Here is a 19912-nt window from a genome sequence, read left to right as displayed (position 1 = left end):
AGCCCAGATCCTAAGTAGATGGTCTAGATGGAGTGATGGCTTTTAGGCCAACGGTTAAATTCTTTTTTTTTTTTTACGGCTAACGGTCATTATTCTTTTTTTTTTTTTACGGCTAACGGTCATTATCTCTCTATTGTTGTCACCAGAACTTTTTTCACGACTATTATCTTAAAATTTGTCAATTGTTACGTTTATCGACCAAATTTTTTTTGGTCGTTCATGATGAGTATTGGTGAACCCCATATAGACCCTCCAAAAGGCCTGTCCCGATTGTGCTCGTAGATAATGAAAATTCACTGGAATACCAAAAATCCAAAAAATAGCGAGCTAAATTGCACAAGTTATTTCCTAAATTTCTTGATATTTTTACATAATCGTTCATCAAAGGATTTTTTCGTTCTTCACAATAACTGCTAACATCGGTCAAGAAAAATAGCTCGAAACTTAACTTTAAAGAGCTGCTCGTAAGTCTAACGGAACAAAACACGAGCTAGATTCTGTGTGAAAGCGATCCTCGCAGTAATAAACCCTACTTATGTAGTAGTGGAAATAACGTAGATTCATTTGATGTCCTGCCGAACGTCGACGTCATTTTAGCCAGTTATTTGTTATCATAATATTAGATAAAGATTGCGATAGGCCTGCGAAATGTTGTCACTGTGTTAGTTTTTATGTGAAATGGTCGACTTTTTCCTGCTTGATATGTGCTCTACGCCTTTATTTTGTTCAAAAATTGCTCAGAAAGGCAAAAATTGCTCGAATTTGCTAAAACCGCTAAATTAAAGTTGCCCCAAACGCCAAAAGTTGCTGAAAAGGTGCCGGGCACAATCGGGACAGGCCTACACGATGCCGGATGATTATTTACATTTACAGGTCGAATTTAGCAAGTGTTTATTATTCCCACTGATGTTGCTACTAAACTCCACCACAGAACACCATCGCGTGACTCATCTTGGGCAGGCGAAGCGTTACACAGGTCTTTGGAGCAGCAAGCTGTGTCACATTCTGATGCGTCAACAATATTTTGACAGTAGCGGCCAGGATCAGTACAGTATATAACAGATAAGCAACCTCTCCTGTATCTGTGATTCTCCGACAATCGAAAGGAAAGTTTGCCGCAGGTAGTTCGTGGTTGACAAGTTTCCTTAGTTCGTGATTTGTCACACTCTTCAAAAGAGTTTTCACTTGAACAAACGAAACAATCCAGCGATATTACAGCTGCAAAAGAGGACCAATTTATTTTATTAGGCGAAGAAAATCGACGAACCGGGCCACTGTAATTACAAGTAACTAGCTACCTCCTTGTTTTCGTTTTACGGATTGGAAGTTTATATTGTTCGAATTTCTGTCCAAGGCAAAGCATTGAATAGTGTGCCGTTGGCGCCGTCTGTTTATCATTAATGATTTGAACTCAGCTCAGAAAAATAAGAAAACGTGCCTTGTTTTGTCTCAGTGAGTCTCTCAAATATATTGTTTTTTTCCGGTATGATGACCTCACACACGACAACTACACAAATATTTCATCACCTGTTATTTAAAGCAGGACTGTCAAATTACGAAAAAACTACTGGTCGTATTTAAGTTCGTCGTTTGCAAAAACATTTCTTTTTGGAGAGAGGTTGTGTTTAAACGCCAGGGCTGTCTATACAAATTGAGAAATTTTAAAAATCACACCGTTTTATTCTTTAAAAGAAGCCAAGCCACACGGCCGAGAAATCTCGGCTATCAGTGTAGCTACTACTACTCGTTTTGGTATTCAGATCACTACGCGTGTTCTCCCCGCAATATAATGACTTAAGGTTTAGTTTCCAGTTTAAATTATGGCTGAACAGTTTATGAAATTTCTTAGAGAATTGGCGATGATATTCAGCAAAGTTGGACTTCTTCGCTTTTTCGTTATTTAAAGATAGAGCAGGTTTGGGTTCTTACCTTCACACAAAAAGCTGAGACACAGTAATCCTACAGATTTACAGCGAAATCTGACGGCAGCCATGTTGTCAATCTATGATTTGACCCAATGATACTTTTAATCTGTGATTGAAAATAAAGTTTTGATCGACAGCACGATTTAAACATATGCTGCCAATGTATATAATGACCACAAAGTAAACTTGAGGTATTTACAGTTTGCTGATCCCCGTGGGTGAAGTAGAAAAAGTGTCTGTGATTGGCTACTGGTAGCTTGTGTTTTAAGGCCAGTCGGTTTAAGTGTTTTTCTCCTCGATTCTAAAGATCAAGAGATAAGGGATTTATGCTTACTTGCCAATGGGCAGATTAAACAGATGTTTACAAACAGATGTTAGGGTTAGGGTCGACATACCACTCTGACAAAGAGCTACATTTCAAATATTTCGATCGAATGCCTTACAGAGTGTTTTTCAGTAATTAAATGATATTGCTTCATCAAAAACATAAAACATCCAAACGCTAGGTTTACCCGAGAATTTCATCGCTGATCAAACAATTAACCACAACATACTCCGCGTCTAATGAATAATGAGGGTAATTTTCCAAAGAAGCTCCTGTGCTGCAACGGTGGGGGTCTCAAAAATCATTAATTTGGTTTTATAGACTGATTGTTAATGTAATTGACCAACGTAGAGAGTTTCTAAAACTGAAGGTTCGAGCGAATGACAGATTTACAGAGAATGGCAGATTACAAAGCGTCCAGAGGAATAACGTCCCATTCTTTTCTCTTGACAGCGTCTATGACTTTGATCCGAAACTACACAGTAACGTGAGAAACAGTTATGAAAGATTAAGATTGACACGATTTGAAAGACATTTTAATGCCTTGCAACGTATTATTTTAGAATACTTTTTTACCCTAAGTGAATTCAATATAGGACGTGTGGCTTGGTGAGAAGATCAGTCGGAAGAGAAGACGGCTGAGTTGATGTAATGACTTACCCAAGACCACAATACAATGCATACCACCTGACTCAAGTCTTAAGCCCGAAGTCCAGTTTTGAGGACCGCGTGAATCTGATTGATGATGTGTGCTGGACATGCCCCCTGTTCATCAAAGTGCATGCTCGTATTTGTTACATGATATCGTAAGATCTCTTGAAGGTCTATCTACAAGTCTGGAGAAAGGTCCATCAGCAATTCTGTCTAAAGGCTTGTCTATGGGCTATTGATAGTTCGTTTTAAACGTTTATCAGTGCATCTATCTGTGAGTGTATTCGCTTGTATATCTGGGGATCAGGGGCTGGGTCTCTATCACCGGACCATCTTTACGTAGATAGCTCTTACGATACCCCCTTTCGCTTCATGCTCCTGAAACCGGAGTTTTCCTCATGATGGATCTTGTTTACCTTTATTTCACCGTGAAGACTGACCGGAAGTCAAGTTATTGTATTCATCTGAAAAGGAGAAAGAAAAATTTAACAATGCCTTTTCTGGTAAGAACCAGGAGCCCGGGCTCCTGTAAGAACTTAATGTTCATTATTGAAACAAGGGTTCATACTTTTTTGAGTTTTTCTTTCTATCATTTTGGACTTAACAATTTGAAAGTAATGGTACTTTTTATTCATGCAAAGCCACGAGGGGAAAGAAATAATAGTAAAAAAATAACGAAACGCAATGGAGAAAAGACTTAAAGACCAATCAGACAATTTTTAGATGCAAGTCTTATCTAAATGTGAAAAGTTATTGAAAGTATAAAGTGATTTATAATCGAATTCTATTTCGTTAGTAAAACGTAACTTTTAACTCCAGGCGGGTTTTGATATTAATTACTGTCTCGTTGGGGGCCATCTCGGTGGGTTTTCGTGTCAACTTGTTGTGATAATCAACATTCCAGCCTTGACGTCTGTAAGGGAAAGTTCACAACATTCAGTCCCTCTCGTCATTTTTGGTGGCTATGAAGTTTTCCTTCAGCTTCGCGGTTTGGTTTCTACTTATTAGTTTTGTGCCTTCATCTGGTGGGTAACCTTTCTAATTCCACTCGGCCAAACTGATCCAATTTCAAATAACTGTAATGTATCATTTGTTGTGGCGGATCAGACTAGGCCTTAGACGGTATTTAGGCGCGTTTGGTGTTGGATCGATATACATTTGGCGATCGACAGTTATTGTCCCCAGGGTGAATATTCAAACTAATTCTCGTACTGGGAAATACATTGAGGATGAGGTTTTCACAGATAATACCGTTAAACAAACGAACGATACTTCACAAATCGATCCAAGGGATAGACCAGAGTGTGATTTGTACTGATCTGCTTACTGCTGTCCTTTAATTTCAAGCGGCTGATGTCAAATCACGCTCATTTCTTAATTCAATTTAATAGCAAGGAATTTGTGTTGAACTGAACAGAAATTTCTGAGAGAGCTTATACGGGTTTCCTTTTTCAGTCATTTGCCGATGGTCAGTGTAATGATTCTTTAGACCAGTTCCGTGCGGAAAGATTTGCGAAAGAATTAAAATTATGATGTAACTCCGCCGGAATTCCGGTTAATATCAGTGATTTTTGTAAGTTTCTGGATGCAAAAAGAGTTGAGTTTGATTTGCTTTCTGTTAAGCAAGTGAAAACTCTTGATCTCCTTTTTCACATTCATTTGTTTGCGTGTGATGTCGTTTGATGCTTTTTGATGAGAGTCTGCGGCATATGGAGCTCACTAATTTGACAGATTGGAGATTCCTTGTTACGTAGTTGTTAGTAAGGGCAGTTAGATCTTATAAGCTAAATGTGGTAACTTAAGCCAACATCGTAAATAAATACGCAAGTTTAGTCATAAATAAAACCTTGCTAATTGATTTAATAATTTAATCCGAAAGTTAAGCTTTGGCAGTTGGATGACTTTCTAGCTATAGTCACTTATGTATGACCTACGCCGTTAAAGTCCTTTCCGTTTCCTTTAACGTTGTTTTATCGCATTTTCCTCTCATATAGCGTCCGGTCTCAAATGCAACAGTTGTTCCAGTTCTGTATCTTTCGACGACTGCATCGAGAAGGAAAAGATCGTACACCACTGTGACGAAGACTACAAGTGTGGAAAAATTCACTATAAATACAGAGGAAAAGATGTGTACTCTTTCTCGTGTGTTAGAATGATGCACTGCAAGAATACTAGTACTATGTGTGGACCAAATGTAAAGATGACTAACTGTGAAGGGATATGCTGCGATCGAGATTTGTGTAACACTGCATACACTTTAGTGGTTGGCGCATTAGTCGCCTTGACATGCTTCTTTGGAACTTTGCTCGTATAACTTGATTCACTGTAAATGAAAAAAAAAACTTCGAAAAAAGAAAGATTTGTCGTCCAACTTTATTATTTGGAGGTTTGGGCGGTACTTCGTCTCCGATTAATCAAATGTTTTCCTGTTGATATAAATCTGACTATATTAGCGTAATTTGAGATACGTGCACTGACATCGATGGTAGTGAGCTTGAATCTGCGGAAAGGACCAAACAGGGAGACCCCTTAGCTATGTCAATGTATGCAATTAGTCTACAACCGTTAATGTCGTTACTTCAAAATCGAAGCACTGCATAACAATGCTGGTTCGCAGATGACGTTACTGGAGCAGGATCTTTAGAAGAGGTTAAGCAATGGTGAGATGAGTTGAAAGAGGCTGGTCAGACCCTTGGATACTATCCTAACTCCAAGAAATGCTGGCTTGTTGTTAAGCCGGAAAAGGAAGGCCACGCGAAGGAAATGTTTGCAGGGACTGGTATCAACATCACCACCGAGGTACGCAAACACCTTAGCGCTGCGCTGGGCTCTCGGTCTTATCTTGAGCAATATGTGGGTAGAGTGGGTGAAAGAAGTGACGAGGTTGGCGGAGTTTGCAAGATCTCAGCTGCAAGCTAGTTACGCCGCATTTACATTTGGGCTTCGACACCGGTGGACGTACTTTATGAGAACACTGCCGGATATTGAGAACCTACTGCAGCCTTTAGAGCATGCAATCTCGGATGTACTTATACCGTCGCTTATAGAACGTAACTGTTCTGAGGAAGAGCGTAGTCTGGTAGCATTACCGGTGCGTATGGGAGGCCTTGGGCTCATTAATCCATCTGATACTGCGGATGCGGAGTATTCAGCGTCTGTTAGGGTAAGCGCTCCACTTGTAAGCAAAATAGAGGCGCAATCCCATGAGACGCCAGAAGAGGCCGAGGTACAACGACTGGTATACGTCACCCGGAAAGAAAAGGATGATAGACTAAATGAGAAGCTCGAGGAGGTGAAGGCCTTATTACCAGACAAGACACAGAGAGCCGTAGACCTGGCCTGTGAAAAAGGCGCATCCAACTGGCTTACAGTTATTCCTCTAAAAGACATGGATTTTGATCTCAACAAGCGAATAATTTCGAGACGCTGTGAGGCTTCGATATGATTGGCCAATACCCGATAATCCATCAGTATGCGTTTGTGGGAGCTTGTTTACAGTGGATCACGCGATGATCCGCTAGCGTGGAGGCTTAGTCATTCAGCGTCACGGAAATACGCGATCTACAGGCCGAGCTGCTCGACATGGTTTATTACGATGTGCAGGTGGAACCGGCTTTACAACCTATTACAGGCGAAGAATTTCCCAGAGGAACTAATCAAGCCTCGTGTGAAATGCAGACTTTCGTGTCCTCGATTTGACGTCACATTACCCGCTAAAGCCATTCCTCTTTAAACTCGGTCGTGGGGCAAAATAGCGGCCGATTTTCCGTATTTTGACTGGGCACAGAAAATTGAAGATTTGAGCTAATAAAAAATATTTGCACAGAAATACTCCAAAAAATTCGGTAATTTCGTTAAGCGAAAAAAGATTTTAGGGTTTAGTTGCACTTTAAGGAACTCATCCCACTAGCTAGGGCAAGGCATAGGCTTGGCTGCCAATCACCCAAGACAGCCCAACGACAAGGGGTTTCTCCAAAGCAGACCATTTTGCCTCAAGAACAAACTCAAAGCAACTCAAGTGTACAGAAAACTCCTCTCTCCACTCTAAGGCTTGGAAAACTTTTAGCAAACGAGCCTCTCACTCTGCTCGTCGGGGAAGTAGTTGAATAATTTAATCAATAATCATATATACGCTCCGTACAGTCTCGAAGGCAAGGGTTGATGCTATCGCTATTTTAATAGCGATGGCATCCACCCGAAAAGAGAAAAATATTTGGCCTCTACCAAATAAGCGCACACACCTTCGGCCATCATGTCAAACAAGCGTCCCTCTCGAATAAGTAATTAAAAATAAAATAAATAATAACTACGTTAATTGCCGCTTCCCCGTAGGGGCTTTTCTGCCACAATGTAGACTGTGCTTGAAAATCCCCACTGACAGGAGGCAGACCAGTGGGCTATGTACAGAGCACAGCCGAGGAGTTGAACTAGGGGCAACCGAGAACAAATCCTGTGAGTGGCAGGGTGGAGGACTTGAACCCGAGACACCGGATTACAAGTCCAGCACCGTAACCACTCGGCCACGCCGCCTCCTCGAATGTCCGCCCTCTCCTCCCCCCTCAGTTTTTTTAATAGTTGGGAAAAAAAGGAAAACCTGTTTCTATTGCCACTTTCTTTATAACTTATTCAGCTTTATCCTCCGTGGAATCAATATTTCAGTGTGAATATTGCTTACGCTATCAAAATACTTCTCTGATCTAAATGGTTTTCGGTCGCTGAGCCAAGCACACGAACCCCAGTCAGAGGAACTGAGCCACAAAAGGTGTTCAAGTTATTACGCGTTGACGAATATTTTTTCCATCGTGCTTTTCCCATTCCACTGACCAGAACAAAACCTGGAAACGATTCTCAACCCGTTATTATGATTAAGCAAATGGATTAGTTAAGTTATTTCGATCGGTCCGGTACAGCGGACAATCGCTAAGGTGATCGTGTATTTTCAACTCAGTTCAGAGTTGTGGTATTAAAAGAAATCAGTGCTTCAGTCCTAATTGCTTTCATAAGTACTCAAGAGATTACATAATCTCTTGCTTGCAAGATTGATCTGATGCGGTTGATTAAGGAAACGGTTGACGTATAATGACGAATTAGTTTGGTTTAATCATAAATGATCCATGTCTGCATGCTAAGCAGGTATCGACGCCATCGTTAATGATCCAGTTTTGAGCGGACTGGCAAAGATTTTCAGAATGTTTGGCCTGCTTTTTTTTCCCAGCGCCTCTTGTCGATTTTAAGATTAGTAAGTGAGACTATGGGATCATCTCACAAGAAGAGTGCAATGCCATGATATACTGCAGCACTGAACTGGGCTTTATAGTTCTTTATAAATTGAGACTGAGAGGTTGGTTCAAAGAGAAAAAAAAACGAAACGTCAAACAACCAAAACGAGCAGCTTGAGAGAAAAAATATGAATGTCGCCGGTTACAAATGAGTTAAACAATCTTGTAGTGAAGTGTGCATGGTCTTTGTTTGTGCTTTTGCTTCAGATTTGGATGTTGGATTTAGCTGTGAATTTTGCTACCTCAGTTTACGATTCAGTTTTAACTATCGATTTTGGGCTCTATTTCCATAGCTATAAAACCACAGACTGAACACGTTTCGTAAAAAACACCGTCGTCAGTTCATAATTGGAAATTTCCCTTCATGTGACAGTGAAGAGTCTTATGATAGCTTATCCATGCTCCTCAGTTCACGTTAGTGGCTTCGTCTGATAATTAGGAAAGTTCGCCTGCTGTGAGCCACCTTTGAACAGAGTATGCGCCAGTCACACGTGATCAAATGCTGATTTGAACAGAATGAGAATGAAGGTGTTTTGGATCTTCTCCGTTTTTCTTCTCGCCTTGCATATCGGCTGTGAGTAACTGTTACTAAGGAATTTCACCTCAGGTTTAAGAAGAACTTTTATCGGACTTTTGTCATGATCGTAGCTCCAACTTAAATGATTTATTTGAAAATCAGAAAAGATTTAAGAATGAGAGGACATATTAAGCTCAAGTACTCCTCTAAAATAGATTTCGCTTTCGAATTTGACTCAGTTAGGGTGGAAGATTTATAGGTAACAGCCGTCACTCCCGTATCGTTACCTGTGCTTCGCTTAGTTTTAGTTTTCACTTTGCTCTTTTTGATAAAGTATTGATCTACGGATTGTGTTTTTCATAAGAAAAAAAAAACACTCGAGAAAAACATCATGCTAAATTGGTTCCTTTGCGCTCTCGACTCATTAGCCGAGGTTTGCTAAAGCACTCCTAGTGTGCGATAATAAAAAAAATTATCTTCCAACTTGTTTTAATTCCCGCAAAAATTCAGTGTGTTCTACAAACCTTCACGGATGTATTCAGTGTTTTATACTTTTGCGTTTGATGACTCTCGATAACTGCTCGGTGAGCTAGTACAACACAAAAGCTGTGTAGATAGATAACTTCACCGTTTAACGCCACAAAAAGCAAATGCACATTTAATTATTTGCCAGATGGAAGTCTATTATAGATGTAAACATTTGTAGATACATGTCCGATTCGACTAAAATAAATGAAAAAATACAAATATCTAAGTACAAAATAGAACCACAACAAGAACAACGAGAGAAAAGTGAACGAAACGAACTTGCAATTTGTGGCGAAACCAGGTCCGGCAGTTAAGAACGTGTCTCGGTAAGAATCAAACATCTTGGGAAGTGAAAATTTTCAACCCCCCTTCAAATTTTACATGCAGTTAGGCACTCAGGAGGAATGCAAAAAAATTGCCCTTTTAAAGGTTGCAGCACTCTTGTTGCCATGGTAACAACAGCTGCTTGCTCGAGGTCTGGGGCCTCATTTTCATACAAAAACACCGCAACTGAAAAGGGTAAAATGTTTATTTCTCTATCTCAAGCTAAATACAACATTACAGATTGGTACTTCTAGCATACATAGTGATATTGTTCGTCTTTACTTTGATGCATTCAATTTTCCCTGGGAGTGAATGTGAACACACAAATAGATTATTCATCTTGGTACAGTTTCGGTCATATTTGCTGTAGGGTAAAACAGAGAAAACGTTTGTCTAAATTTCTTCAAAAGCACACCGATTCTGGAACTGAAAATCCGCACTTAGTTATAATATTCTAGTCTTAAATATGTAAAAATCTGCTGAAATATCGAAAAATGTCCATTTCTCGTCTTCTTTGGAGCGACCTGATGGAAACTTCATGGAGGAATCCAGCGTCACGCCACCGTGATTACGTACATGTTTATGACAACTGACCGGTGTTACGATAGTTTCGTGTAGATCAGCCAACTTTAACATGTTTCAAGTTACAGACAAGTATAACGGTGTATCGTCAGAGGATTTCGGACTGCTCAAATTCCCATGAAAGAAAGTATAGTACTCGGAATCTGGATGATATGCACACGATTTAAGGTACATGTTTGTAGTTACTTCGGGTAGTCCTGCATGGGAGACTAGCATAAAAGTTGATCAATTTTTTTTTAAATATTAAAGCTAGAGGCGAGATTTCTCTCCGGGATATTGCTCAGAAGATAACATTCTTTCAATGCCTTGACTTTTTATTTCTCTGAAACGTTTGTTGTTGAGAAGATTAGATGTAAACGTTGCCAATTTAACTGAATAACTGATTTTTGAGCTTCGTTCGCAAATTGCCACTATGAAAACAAGAGGCCGGTCCGCAGAGATTTTTACATATTTAAAAACTAGATTATAACTAAGTGCGGAGTTTAAGTTCCAGAATCAGTGTACTTTTGGAGAAATTTAGACAAACGTTTTCCCTATTTTACCCTACAGCAAAAATGACCGAAACTGTACCAAGATGAATAATCTATTGGTGTGTTCACATTCACTCCCAGGGAAAATTGAATGCATCAAAGTAAAGACGAATAATGTCACTATGTATGCTAGAAGTACCAATCGATAATGTTGTTTTAGCTTGAGATAGAGAAATAAACATTTTACCCTTTTCAGTTGCGGTGTTTTTGTATGAAAATGAGGCCCTAGGCCTCGAACAAGCAGCCGTTGTTACCATGGCAACAAAAGTGCTGCAACCTTTAACAACGACGTTTTTTTTGCATTCCCCCTGAGTGCCTAACTGCATGCAAAATTTGAAGGGGGGTTGAAAATTTTCATTTCCCAAGATGTTTGATTCTTACAGAGACTCGTTCTTAAACTCTTAAGGTGGCTCGATAGTCTAAAAATGCTCATTTTGGCAACAATTTTACCAACACTTAAACTTTAAATCATATCATTATACTTGTGCCACAAACTTAAATAGGTCTTACCCATTACTTTCCACTAAGTTAGGAGAGCATTCCATAAAATTCAGAGGAGCCACACCATTTATTCTAGCCACACCCAATTCCGAGAGACAAAAATAGGTATGTTTTTTGGCAAAGATATCTCTACTCTGCTTTATGCTATAGAGCTAAAACTTCAGGTGCTTGTTGTACTGTATCACAGCTGTGCAATGACCTACTTTGAGGTAAGTACTATGTTGCATTCATGAATTAGCTCTCAACAAAGAAAGACCAAAAAATAACCCTGACTACACTTCAATTTACAAGGCATAACCCATGAGTGAGAAGTCCAAACACTATAAAAATAGGTCATTGCACACAGCTATTGACACTTGAGATGCTGTGAAAATTTGATCTACTTATCGTAAATATTTTTTGAGATATTATTGTCACAAGGTTTCAAAACCTCTGAAATACGGAAAATTAGAAAATAGCAAATAAAGTTCACAAGATCATTGGGCAAGCAGTCAAGAGTTGAAAACAATGTTAGAAGGCACCAGCACCATACTGTTGTCCTTCTATTGCCTCTAAAGTGTCACTGTAACCTTTTTTGAAGTTTCTGATCTGTTTTCTCCTTTTTTTGGCTTGCTCAGAGCTTTTACGGCGAGAATGGCGAATTCGATTATGATCTTGCTTTCGGCAAGCTTTGATGCAATGAAATCCTGGGTCAATTCCCAGGTTTCGAAGAACTAAAATGATAGAAATAGTGCCATTGTTAAAATGTGAGACTGCCAAGAAGGTAGCAAGTTCCACCACTGCTAGCCCAGAGTGGGTTTCCTTTGTAGCACGCTGCCAGATAAGGGCATTGATGGCCTCATTTTGGTTTTGCGTACCACCATGTAGACAGCGTGCAAGCAGACTTTGCTCACTCAAGGCTTCAAAGGTGGGATAGATGGCATTAGCCACAGCCGTTGGAAGGGGATGGTTATGTCTATAATCAGAGGTCCCCTGTGCAACATCCCTTTGAAAGCCACACCATGAACTCTCTCCAGGGGGGCACAGGTCGTGATCTGGGCTATCATCAGTTGACTGTGTATGATGCCAAATTGCCATTACAGCATTCTCCATAGCTTGGATATCATGAGTATTGTTCCTAATGGCTTTCCCATAATATACTTGCAGTTTATCAATGACATTGTCTGTTAGCCTGCCCCTTCCGCCAATTGACTTTCCATCTTGAAGACGTGTCTGACCAGTTCTCTTCTTCAGTGAGCGAAGTCGCGACCCCAAACGTTTCTGGACATGGCCCACACATTCCAATTTTCTTACTTCAACAGGCCCATAAACGGCTTCTTCAACAATAAGTTTGTGGGATTTACTGTCTCCATCCCCAAGAAATTCTGTATAACGAACAGAGTAGTTTTGAACAGACCGTTCAAATATGGCAAGCATTCCAGAAGCATCCATCGACCCCGAAGAACCAAAATAGTTTGCCTGGCAAAGATGCTGGTGTCCTTCCCACCACTCCTGAAACTCAACAGTTCCTTCTTTGCTTCTCCAAACCATGCATTCCTTGCACTCTTTGGACATTACTTCCACATCGAGAACTTTACCAGTAACTGTGGATATTGCAGTGACGACCCCATAAGCTGAAGAGTACCCCCTTCTTCTCCAAGTTCCATCCCCTGACACTCCAATGTCAAAGACCCCATCTTCTCCTGGCTCATAAAATTCTTTTGCCTCTTCAGCTGCATTTTGCATGCTCTCCTTGGCTACAGTCTCCGCAGAATTGCGAATTGTGGCAACATGATCTCGATAAGAGTTCTCGTTCATGGGCGGTAGCATGTTCATCACCGCAGCGAATTTTACAAGACTCTGGTGTCCAATTCCAATGTTCCTTGTAGCAAGGACAACTCTTCGGTTGACTTCATAAGCCTGACTCCCTTCGATTTTAGCAGAGGAAAAAAACCTCTTCGAGTATTTGCACTTTTGGGATGTGCATTTTAGCACAAAAAGAGTAGCAAAACCCATCTTGGCGCTGCAATCCTCCTCGAACGTGACGTGGCCATATTTACACATCGGACACCAAAATGACTCGAAGACTGAAGCAAGTACAGAGATATCAATCAAACGAAAACCCTCTATACTTGCCATCTTTTCCTCCTCATCGTTTTCAGGGTCTCCAGAATCGCTAGACTTATCGTCCAACTTTCTCAGGGTAGCAGGCATCGATTTAGTACGATCAGAATTCCGTGTGATGTTTTTCGGAATCTTTTCATCTTCGATATCGGTGATGTCTGATTCCTCGCTTTCTTTCACTGATTCCTGATCATCAGTTCCTTCCATTTCTTCAGAATTTCTTTTCTTAGTATACTTGTTGCCTGTAAACCTCCTTTTTTTTCTTCTAACGTTCCTAAATTTCCTTTTTGGAGGCATAATTCGCTTCAACTCTCAGTAGATAGATCGTAAACAAGCGAACACGTTTTTCTCATGCCAAGTACGTCATGTATCAGCACACAATGTCCTCATTTAGGGCCTAACTATTTACCAGGCCCCTGAAATCTATTCTGGTCACTCCTGTGAAGATTTCTTTGAAATCATTGGCTTTTTTTGGTGGAAAACGACGCGTTAACAATGCTGGTTTCCATAGCAACCGCTCAAACAGATCCAAAAACAGTTGAAAAACATACAATAGCCATGGGAAAAATTACAAAAGACTTACTTTTCTTGAAACTACAATGACTGTTGGTGCCCAGAAACTTATTTCCAAAAATATGAAGTTTTTATGATTTTTTGGCCTATCGAGCCACCTTAAATAAAAGCAACTCGGCGCTTGTAAAAACCAACGAAACGACTGACTTGGTTGAAATTAACCAGCGATGAAAATCATCTAATGAAAACAACGTGCATACTGGTGAAGATAAATGGCTACCGGCGTTAGTAATTCTCACAAAACCTCACGCAAAAACGTGAACTTAATTGAATAGAAACAGAACATTACAATAGTACTACTGCAGAAAGAAAAACAATTTAAAATTATTTCATAGCTGCTTGACAATGACTACAAATGCAAACTCTCGTCGTTTATACAACTTGTTAGATCAAAATACTATTCATGCACGTAAACGTCCAGCCGAGAATTTGCGGAAGACAAGTTCCCAGAGTTACATGTATTCATATTTCGAAGTATCCAGATTTAATAAAAGTGAAGAAACAGATGAAACGTAACAAGAATAACAAATACCGATTTTAAGTGTTTCATTTTCTCAGGTCACGGACAAGTGTTAAATTGCTTCAAGTGTGTCAGCAGTGTCTCCTGGAAAGAATGTGCCTACAAACGATATGAAACAAAATGCAGCCGAGATAGTGACAGATGTATAACCGTGGAGTTCCGAGGGAGGTATGGGGAAACTGGGTTTGTCAGGTAAAGCAATTAAATGTATTTGCTCAGAATGGTTTGCCTGGTTTATGCAATTGCACCATGCACAGCCAAACAAACTAGTGGCATTAAAAAAGCAACAACAACAAAGATATATAAGTAAACATATAAATAAACAGATAAATAAATACATAAAAAGGATACGCTGAGTTTGACCATGTGTAATCATTTCCCCTCTAATAATAATTTCTCTCTGTTAACATTTTCAAGGGCGTAAATTCTGTTTTTGGCTGGAAGGTGCATAATGTTCTAAATAGGAGAATATTTTATTTGTCTATCAACAATGGCAACAGTTTTTCTTTAGTAGGAATTACTATCAAACGCCAAAACAGGAACATTCTCTTACTGCCAAATCTTAAATTGTCAAATGTGACTTTTAGCTGTCCAGTTATAGAACAATTGTAGAAACTTTATATTGAATTGCAGTTACTGTTAGTAGCAAATCGTAATTTGTTTCAGAAACATTTTCTCTCAAGGTTTAAACCTGGGGTAACTTTTAATTACGTAGTCTAGTCATACAGGTGAAGGCGATGACAAGGACTGTTGTTGATGTTAACTGACACTCGAACGAGTAATAGTCTAGAGACCTGAGTATTAGTGGATGAATCCATTTAATCTTAAGTCAACATACAACATGGACTCTAACAACATATGTCCCAACACACATGCAACAAAGATAGTGGCCGCTGATCAACATCATCATTAGAGTCAAAGAAATAGTTGTTGTCAGCCAAGTGTTTTAATCCCAGTTTGTATAGAATGATTAGCTGTTCGACTCAAGTGGTTTAGGTCAGTTTTGATCTGTCAGAAATTGTAAAATTATTCATTTTACAGAGACTGTGTGGAAAAGACAACGTGTACCAAAGAAGAACTCAGCCAATGTGAGCAAGCAGAGCAGTGCGACTTTGAGTGTTGCAGTGGTGACTTCTGCAACTCTGTGCTCAACAAACAGGCCAGCAGAATCCTGTTTATGCTGTGCATGTTAAGTCTTTTATTATTGTTTTAAAATACTCAAGCCAGGATAAAGTAGTCATTCACAATACCAAGTTAAGAATTAAGGCCACAGTAACTGTATCACATGATTAAAATAATGCACAAAAAACACCTCTCTGGTAAGATTTCTCAGTAATAATAACAACACTTGCAATACACAGTGACAAAATGATGTTGAATCAAGAATTTGAAAAACAGTCCTGGTAACCTCTCTCAGTGTTTATGAAGATGAAACACACTGCAGTTGTTATGACTGATAACCACCTAACTAACATATCTGGGGTGGATCCAGGGGTGGTTTGGGTCGTTCGGCCGAACCCCCTAAATTATCCCTCAAAATGCTGGAAATCATGTTTCCAAAGACCTAATTTTCAAAATCTCCTGGGGGAGGATGTCCTTGGGCAATTCTCTGAACCCCCTTGACTACATCCTGGATCCACCCCAGCATATACAAAAGCTTTATTGATCACTGAACTTCCCAAGCTTACTAATTCTATTTCATTGTTTAATCATTTTCTTGACCTTGTCTTAAGAACATTTGTTAACACCCACATTGTCGAGTTGATAATTTAGGCTTAAAAGTGTTTATAGGCTTTTTATTCTCAGGTAAGAAATAAAGGAATTGGAGTAAATCATTATCTAAGGATTACCAAGATGCAAACAATTTCTAATTGTGCTTACTAGCCTTTTTTTTTATCAGTTCCATGTTAAAATTAACCAACTTACATGTACAGTGATGTGACAGAGTTCTGATAAATAGCTAAGGGTGACAAAAGTTATACTGTTGAAATCCAAATAATGATTCCAACACTATGCTCTTTTTTTAAGATTAGCACTTCAGAATTAACTTAAAAGTTTTTCCACAAATTCTCTAAGTTCTTTTGTTTCTATTAGTCCAGTGAACCGGTTCACAACTTTTCCATTCTTTACACCCAAAACAGTAGGAATGCCTGCTACCTAAGGAACAACCACAAGAAAACAACAAAAAATACATGACTGTATGCTAAACGCTATGCTAACCCTATTTGACAACTTATCAACATGATACAAAAACCACCAACAGCAGACATACTGGGATGTATGGTATATACCTCTTATTAACCAATTAATGTAAATATCAGTGGAACAAAGAAGGTCCAGTAACTTACAGTGCCCACCTTGGACTTGGTTAATGATATTTGTCATATCACTGGGTTCAAATAGAGGGATAATTTGGCTATATCAACAAAGTTGAAGTGGTAAATTGGCCACCGTAACGATTACAAAAGCTGACGTTTCGGGTGTTAGCCCTTTGTTGGAGTGAAGGGCTAACGCTCGAAACGTCAGCTTTTGTAATCGTTACGGTGGCCAATTTACCATTTCAACTTTGTTGATATATCCAAATTATTTCGTTACACCCATCGACGCAGCCCCCAACAGTTTCTTTCGAAACTATCAGCCTTTACTCAAATAGAGGGAGAGCTTTAAATTCATACAAACATTTGAATTTAGTGGGCTGTCCAGTGAGACACAGCCTGCCAAACTAACTGATCACTTCACAAGTACCAACTGATATAATTAAGAAAGTACTTGATAGACTAGTCTGTACTTCATCGAATAGCTTCTTACTTCATATTCCATGGCCAGATCAGAATGGACATCAATATCGACTTTAGCCAGCTCTAACAAGCCATCTTTTTCTCCCATTATTGCGTCTAACTTTGGTGATAAAGCCTTACAAGGGCCACACCAGCTGTTTAAGAGATGAGGTGTGGGCAAAATATGAGTTTTAAGAAACCTGCACTTTAATTATTACCTTTATTGCAAAAATGACAAGCAATTTGCATACATGCAGGTAACAACATGATTTTGAGGCCATGTGGTGTAAATAAGCACATTCAAGTAAATTTTTCAAAGAAAAAAAATTGCATAAGCCAGTGGGGAGAGTGCAATTTGTTTTCTTTGAAGAAGTGCTTATTTACACCAAATTACCTATCTTGAGAAATCATGTTGTTTCTCATTAATAATCTACATAAAAATGCATCACAGAAAATCACAAAAGACAAAATTTTGACAGTGTGCATTGGCTCATTTGTAATTTACACTCATGTTACAATTTGCACTTGTGTTACATGAAAAATGCACTTGTTTTAAGGTAATCAGACTATGTAATTTTTTTATAAAAACATTTGAACCTGTATTAAGTGATGGGTTGTCAAAGTCTTGAATTTGTTCCCATGAATCACTGCAATTTTCACCTCATTAAGCTGTCACCTCTACCAAGCTTTTGGTAGTCCCAACAACCTGTTTTCATTGTCTTCCCGGCACCTGTACTGTTTGGTCACTTAAAGCAGAACTAATCAAATAAAACTAAGAATGATCTTTCAAGTAGTTGTTAATCCATGTTTCTTTCCCTAAATCAAAGTAAGTAGTATTTTTGAGTGAGATTCAGTACATTAAGTGGTCAGTAGCCCCAATCTGTGTGACCCGTAATATATGGTCAACCAATATTAAGCAGTCACCCCACCATTCCCTGTGGGTGATCTCTTCTCTTAATACAGGTTCACCTGTATTATTAATATGGTAAGTGTGTGTTAGTAATCGCTCATTTTTGTCAAAACCTTTCCTGCAACCTTTAACAGTTTACAGTGGTTCTAAAACCTCCATTCATTTATTTGTGGTAGAATTACTCATTAGTCAAAGTAAGGCCTCACCTACGCTGTCACTGAAAAGCTCCATGGGAGATAACCAGGAAATATTAGTTTCTTGAAGACCAGAAATAGACAACAACCATGAAATAGGATATAACAATTGAAAAAAATTAAAAATAAATTACATTTCCATACTTAGCATGAAAGTCCACAAGGACAGGTTTGACAGAGGCCAGAACTTTTTTCTGAAAGTCATCTTTGTCTTTCACATCAAATGGGGCTCTGAAATATGATGTGGTAGTAATGTGTGCTGATGTTCCAGAAAGATACTTTGGTGAAAATAATGCCCTGTGGTGGGACGTCAGCCGATGAGCCATTCTTAACATGAAGTAACCTATTAAATACAAAATATGATGCAAGAGATAAGGAAAACTAAAGTGGTACATCAAATGGCCAGATCTTAATGCTGTAGTAGGTACCTACTGTGTGGTTGCCAAGAGCTCTTGTCTTCATGTGCAAAGAATAGGATTCTTGAAGTCTAGAATCTCTCTTTGTATCCTGTTACTTTCCTGGTTAATTAAACATTGTGTAGGGTGTGCGAACATGCTATATTGAGTGTGTGACTGAGAGCTCATGAACTGTAATGTATGTTAGGAATTGAGCCATGTGCTTAAGAATTATTCTAAAAGTACAGAGCTTGTGCTATAATAAAACTTTTTCTGGTTTGATTTGAGCATGTAACATTCATGTTACAAACATCACCACCCCTATAAAAATTTGTGTGAATATTAATCTCTATTATTATATGGCTGTCTCTCACAAGGACTGGGAACTACCGAATTCACAAATTTGATTGGCTGAAATCAATATTGAAAGCGGTCTAGATTTTCCCATCTAGACCGGCATCTACTAGACCGGTCTAGAAAAAAAAGAAACAAAGAATATAAAAAATTGGCATATAAGACACAGCCATATAAAAAACATCTTATTAACCGAGCTAGGTCGGTCTGTATGGGAGAATCTTGACCTCAGTTGCTGGTACAGACCTCGCTGTGTTCGGTCTGTACTGGCGACCTTGGTCAAGATGCTCCCAGACAGACCTCTTGCTCAGTTAATAAGAACTAATTAACATGAATCTAGAATTCAATAACCGAGAGGTCTAGCATGATTTCAGCTGCAGAAAAGTTCAAATAACAGTAAACTGTTTATTAACTTCTTTTGCCACTTAAAATCCTTGGAAAAGTACCATATAACCCCATACATTATTCCACTTCTTTGTCTTTCACGACAAAACTTTACAAACAAAGTCTACTAGTCCGAATGCATAATTAATGTATGGGGTTATATGGTACTCTTGCCAAATCCTTTTCTGAACTGAGTGAACTCAAGTAATCTGCTTTGTATTTATGTAAACCATGTGTTTCGAATATTATTCATCTTGTTTCGAACTCTTCACAGAACCTCTTGGAGAAAATTTATACACAGCGTTCTACAGAAATCTTTATAATTTCAGTAAAATCCGTTTACTTTTTCCTTTAAAAACTCGAGATGTTTTTACCTGAATTTCTTCGCAAGCGGATAAGCTTCCGTACAACTTGAGCTCGATATCTTTCTCACCAACACGATATGTCCTCCTTTTTTCACTAAGCCGCAAAGGACGCACGGGAAGGAATTGTGGATTATTCACGTTGCTATGCGACGTAAATATGGCCGACAGACCTGGG

The 19912-nt window shown here is 39.0% G+C and overlaps 4 protein-coding genes across 4 annotated transcripts in view; 1 reads left to right on the top strand and 3 right to left on the bottom strand.

Annotated features, from left to right (window-relative positions):
• The window catches only part of LOC148740700 (uncharacterized), a 2938-nt gene extending 748 nt beyond the window's left edge, over window positions 1-2190 (bottom strand). The window contains exons 1-2 of the mRNA XM_088747000.1: window positions 1930-2190; window positions 1-1218 (exon numbers count right to left, since the gene is read on the bottom strand). The exon at window positions 1-1218 is cut by the window's left edge and continues 748 nt beyond it. Coding sequence (XP_088603126.1) covers window positions 881-1218; window positions 1930-1993 — 402 coding nt within the window. The 5' untranslated portion in view covers window positions 1994-2190 and the 3' untranslated portion in view covers window positions 1-880. The remainder of the gene's footprint in view (window positions 1219-1929) is intronic.
• Window positions 2191-8649: 6459 nt separating this feature from the next.
• On the top strand, window positions 8650-15669 carry LOC148740698 (uncharacterized). The gene is made up of 3 exons (XM_088747001.1): window positions 8650-8754; window positions 14397-14550; window positions 15400-15669. Exons 1-3 carry the CDS (start codon window positions 8697-8699, stop codon window positions 15569-15571), a joined length of 384 nt encoding a protein of 127 aa, XP_088603127.1. The 5' UTR covers window positions 8650-8696; the 3' UTR covers window positions 15572-15669.
• Window positions 11211-13956, bottom strand: LOC148740699 (uncharacterized). Its single transcript, XM_088746928.1, has one exon. It carries the CDS (start codon window positions 13560-13562, stop codon window positions 11673-11675), a length of 1890 nt encoding a protein of 629 aa, XP_088603054.1. The 5' UTR covers window positions 13563-13956; the 3' UTR covers window positions 11211-11672.
• LOC111334357 (thioredoxin, mitochondrial) lies at window positions 15158-19885 on the bottom strand. The gene is made up of 4 exons (XM_022940069.2): window positions 19747-19885; window positions 18384-18582; window positions 17167-17290; window positions 15158-16515 (listed from the first exon to the last, which is right to left on the bottom strand). The coding sequence occupies exons 2-4, from the start codon at window positions 18572-18574 to the stop codon at window positions 16402-16404; spliced, it is 429 nt and encodes a 142-aa protein (XP_022795804.1). The 5' UTR covers window positions 18575-18582; window positions 19747-19885; the 3' UTR covers window positions 15158-16401.
• Between the last annotated feature and the right edge of the window lie 27 nt (window positions 19886-19912).

This window comes from Stylophora pistillata, chromosome 1, assembly GCF_964205215.1.
Source record: "Stylophora pistillata chromosome 1, jaStyPist1.2, whole genome shotgun sequence".
NCBI classification, from domain to species: Eukaryota; Metazoa; Cnidaria; class Anthozoa; order Scleractinia; family Pocilloporidae; genus Stylophora; species Stylophora pistillata.
The sequence above is the reverse complement of the archived record's forward strand: the minus strand, read 5'-3'. Positions and strand labels throughout refer to the sequence as shown.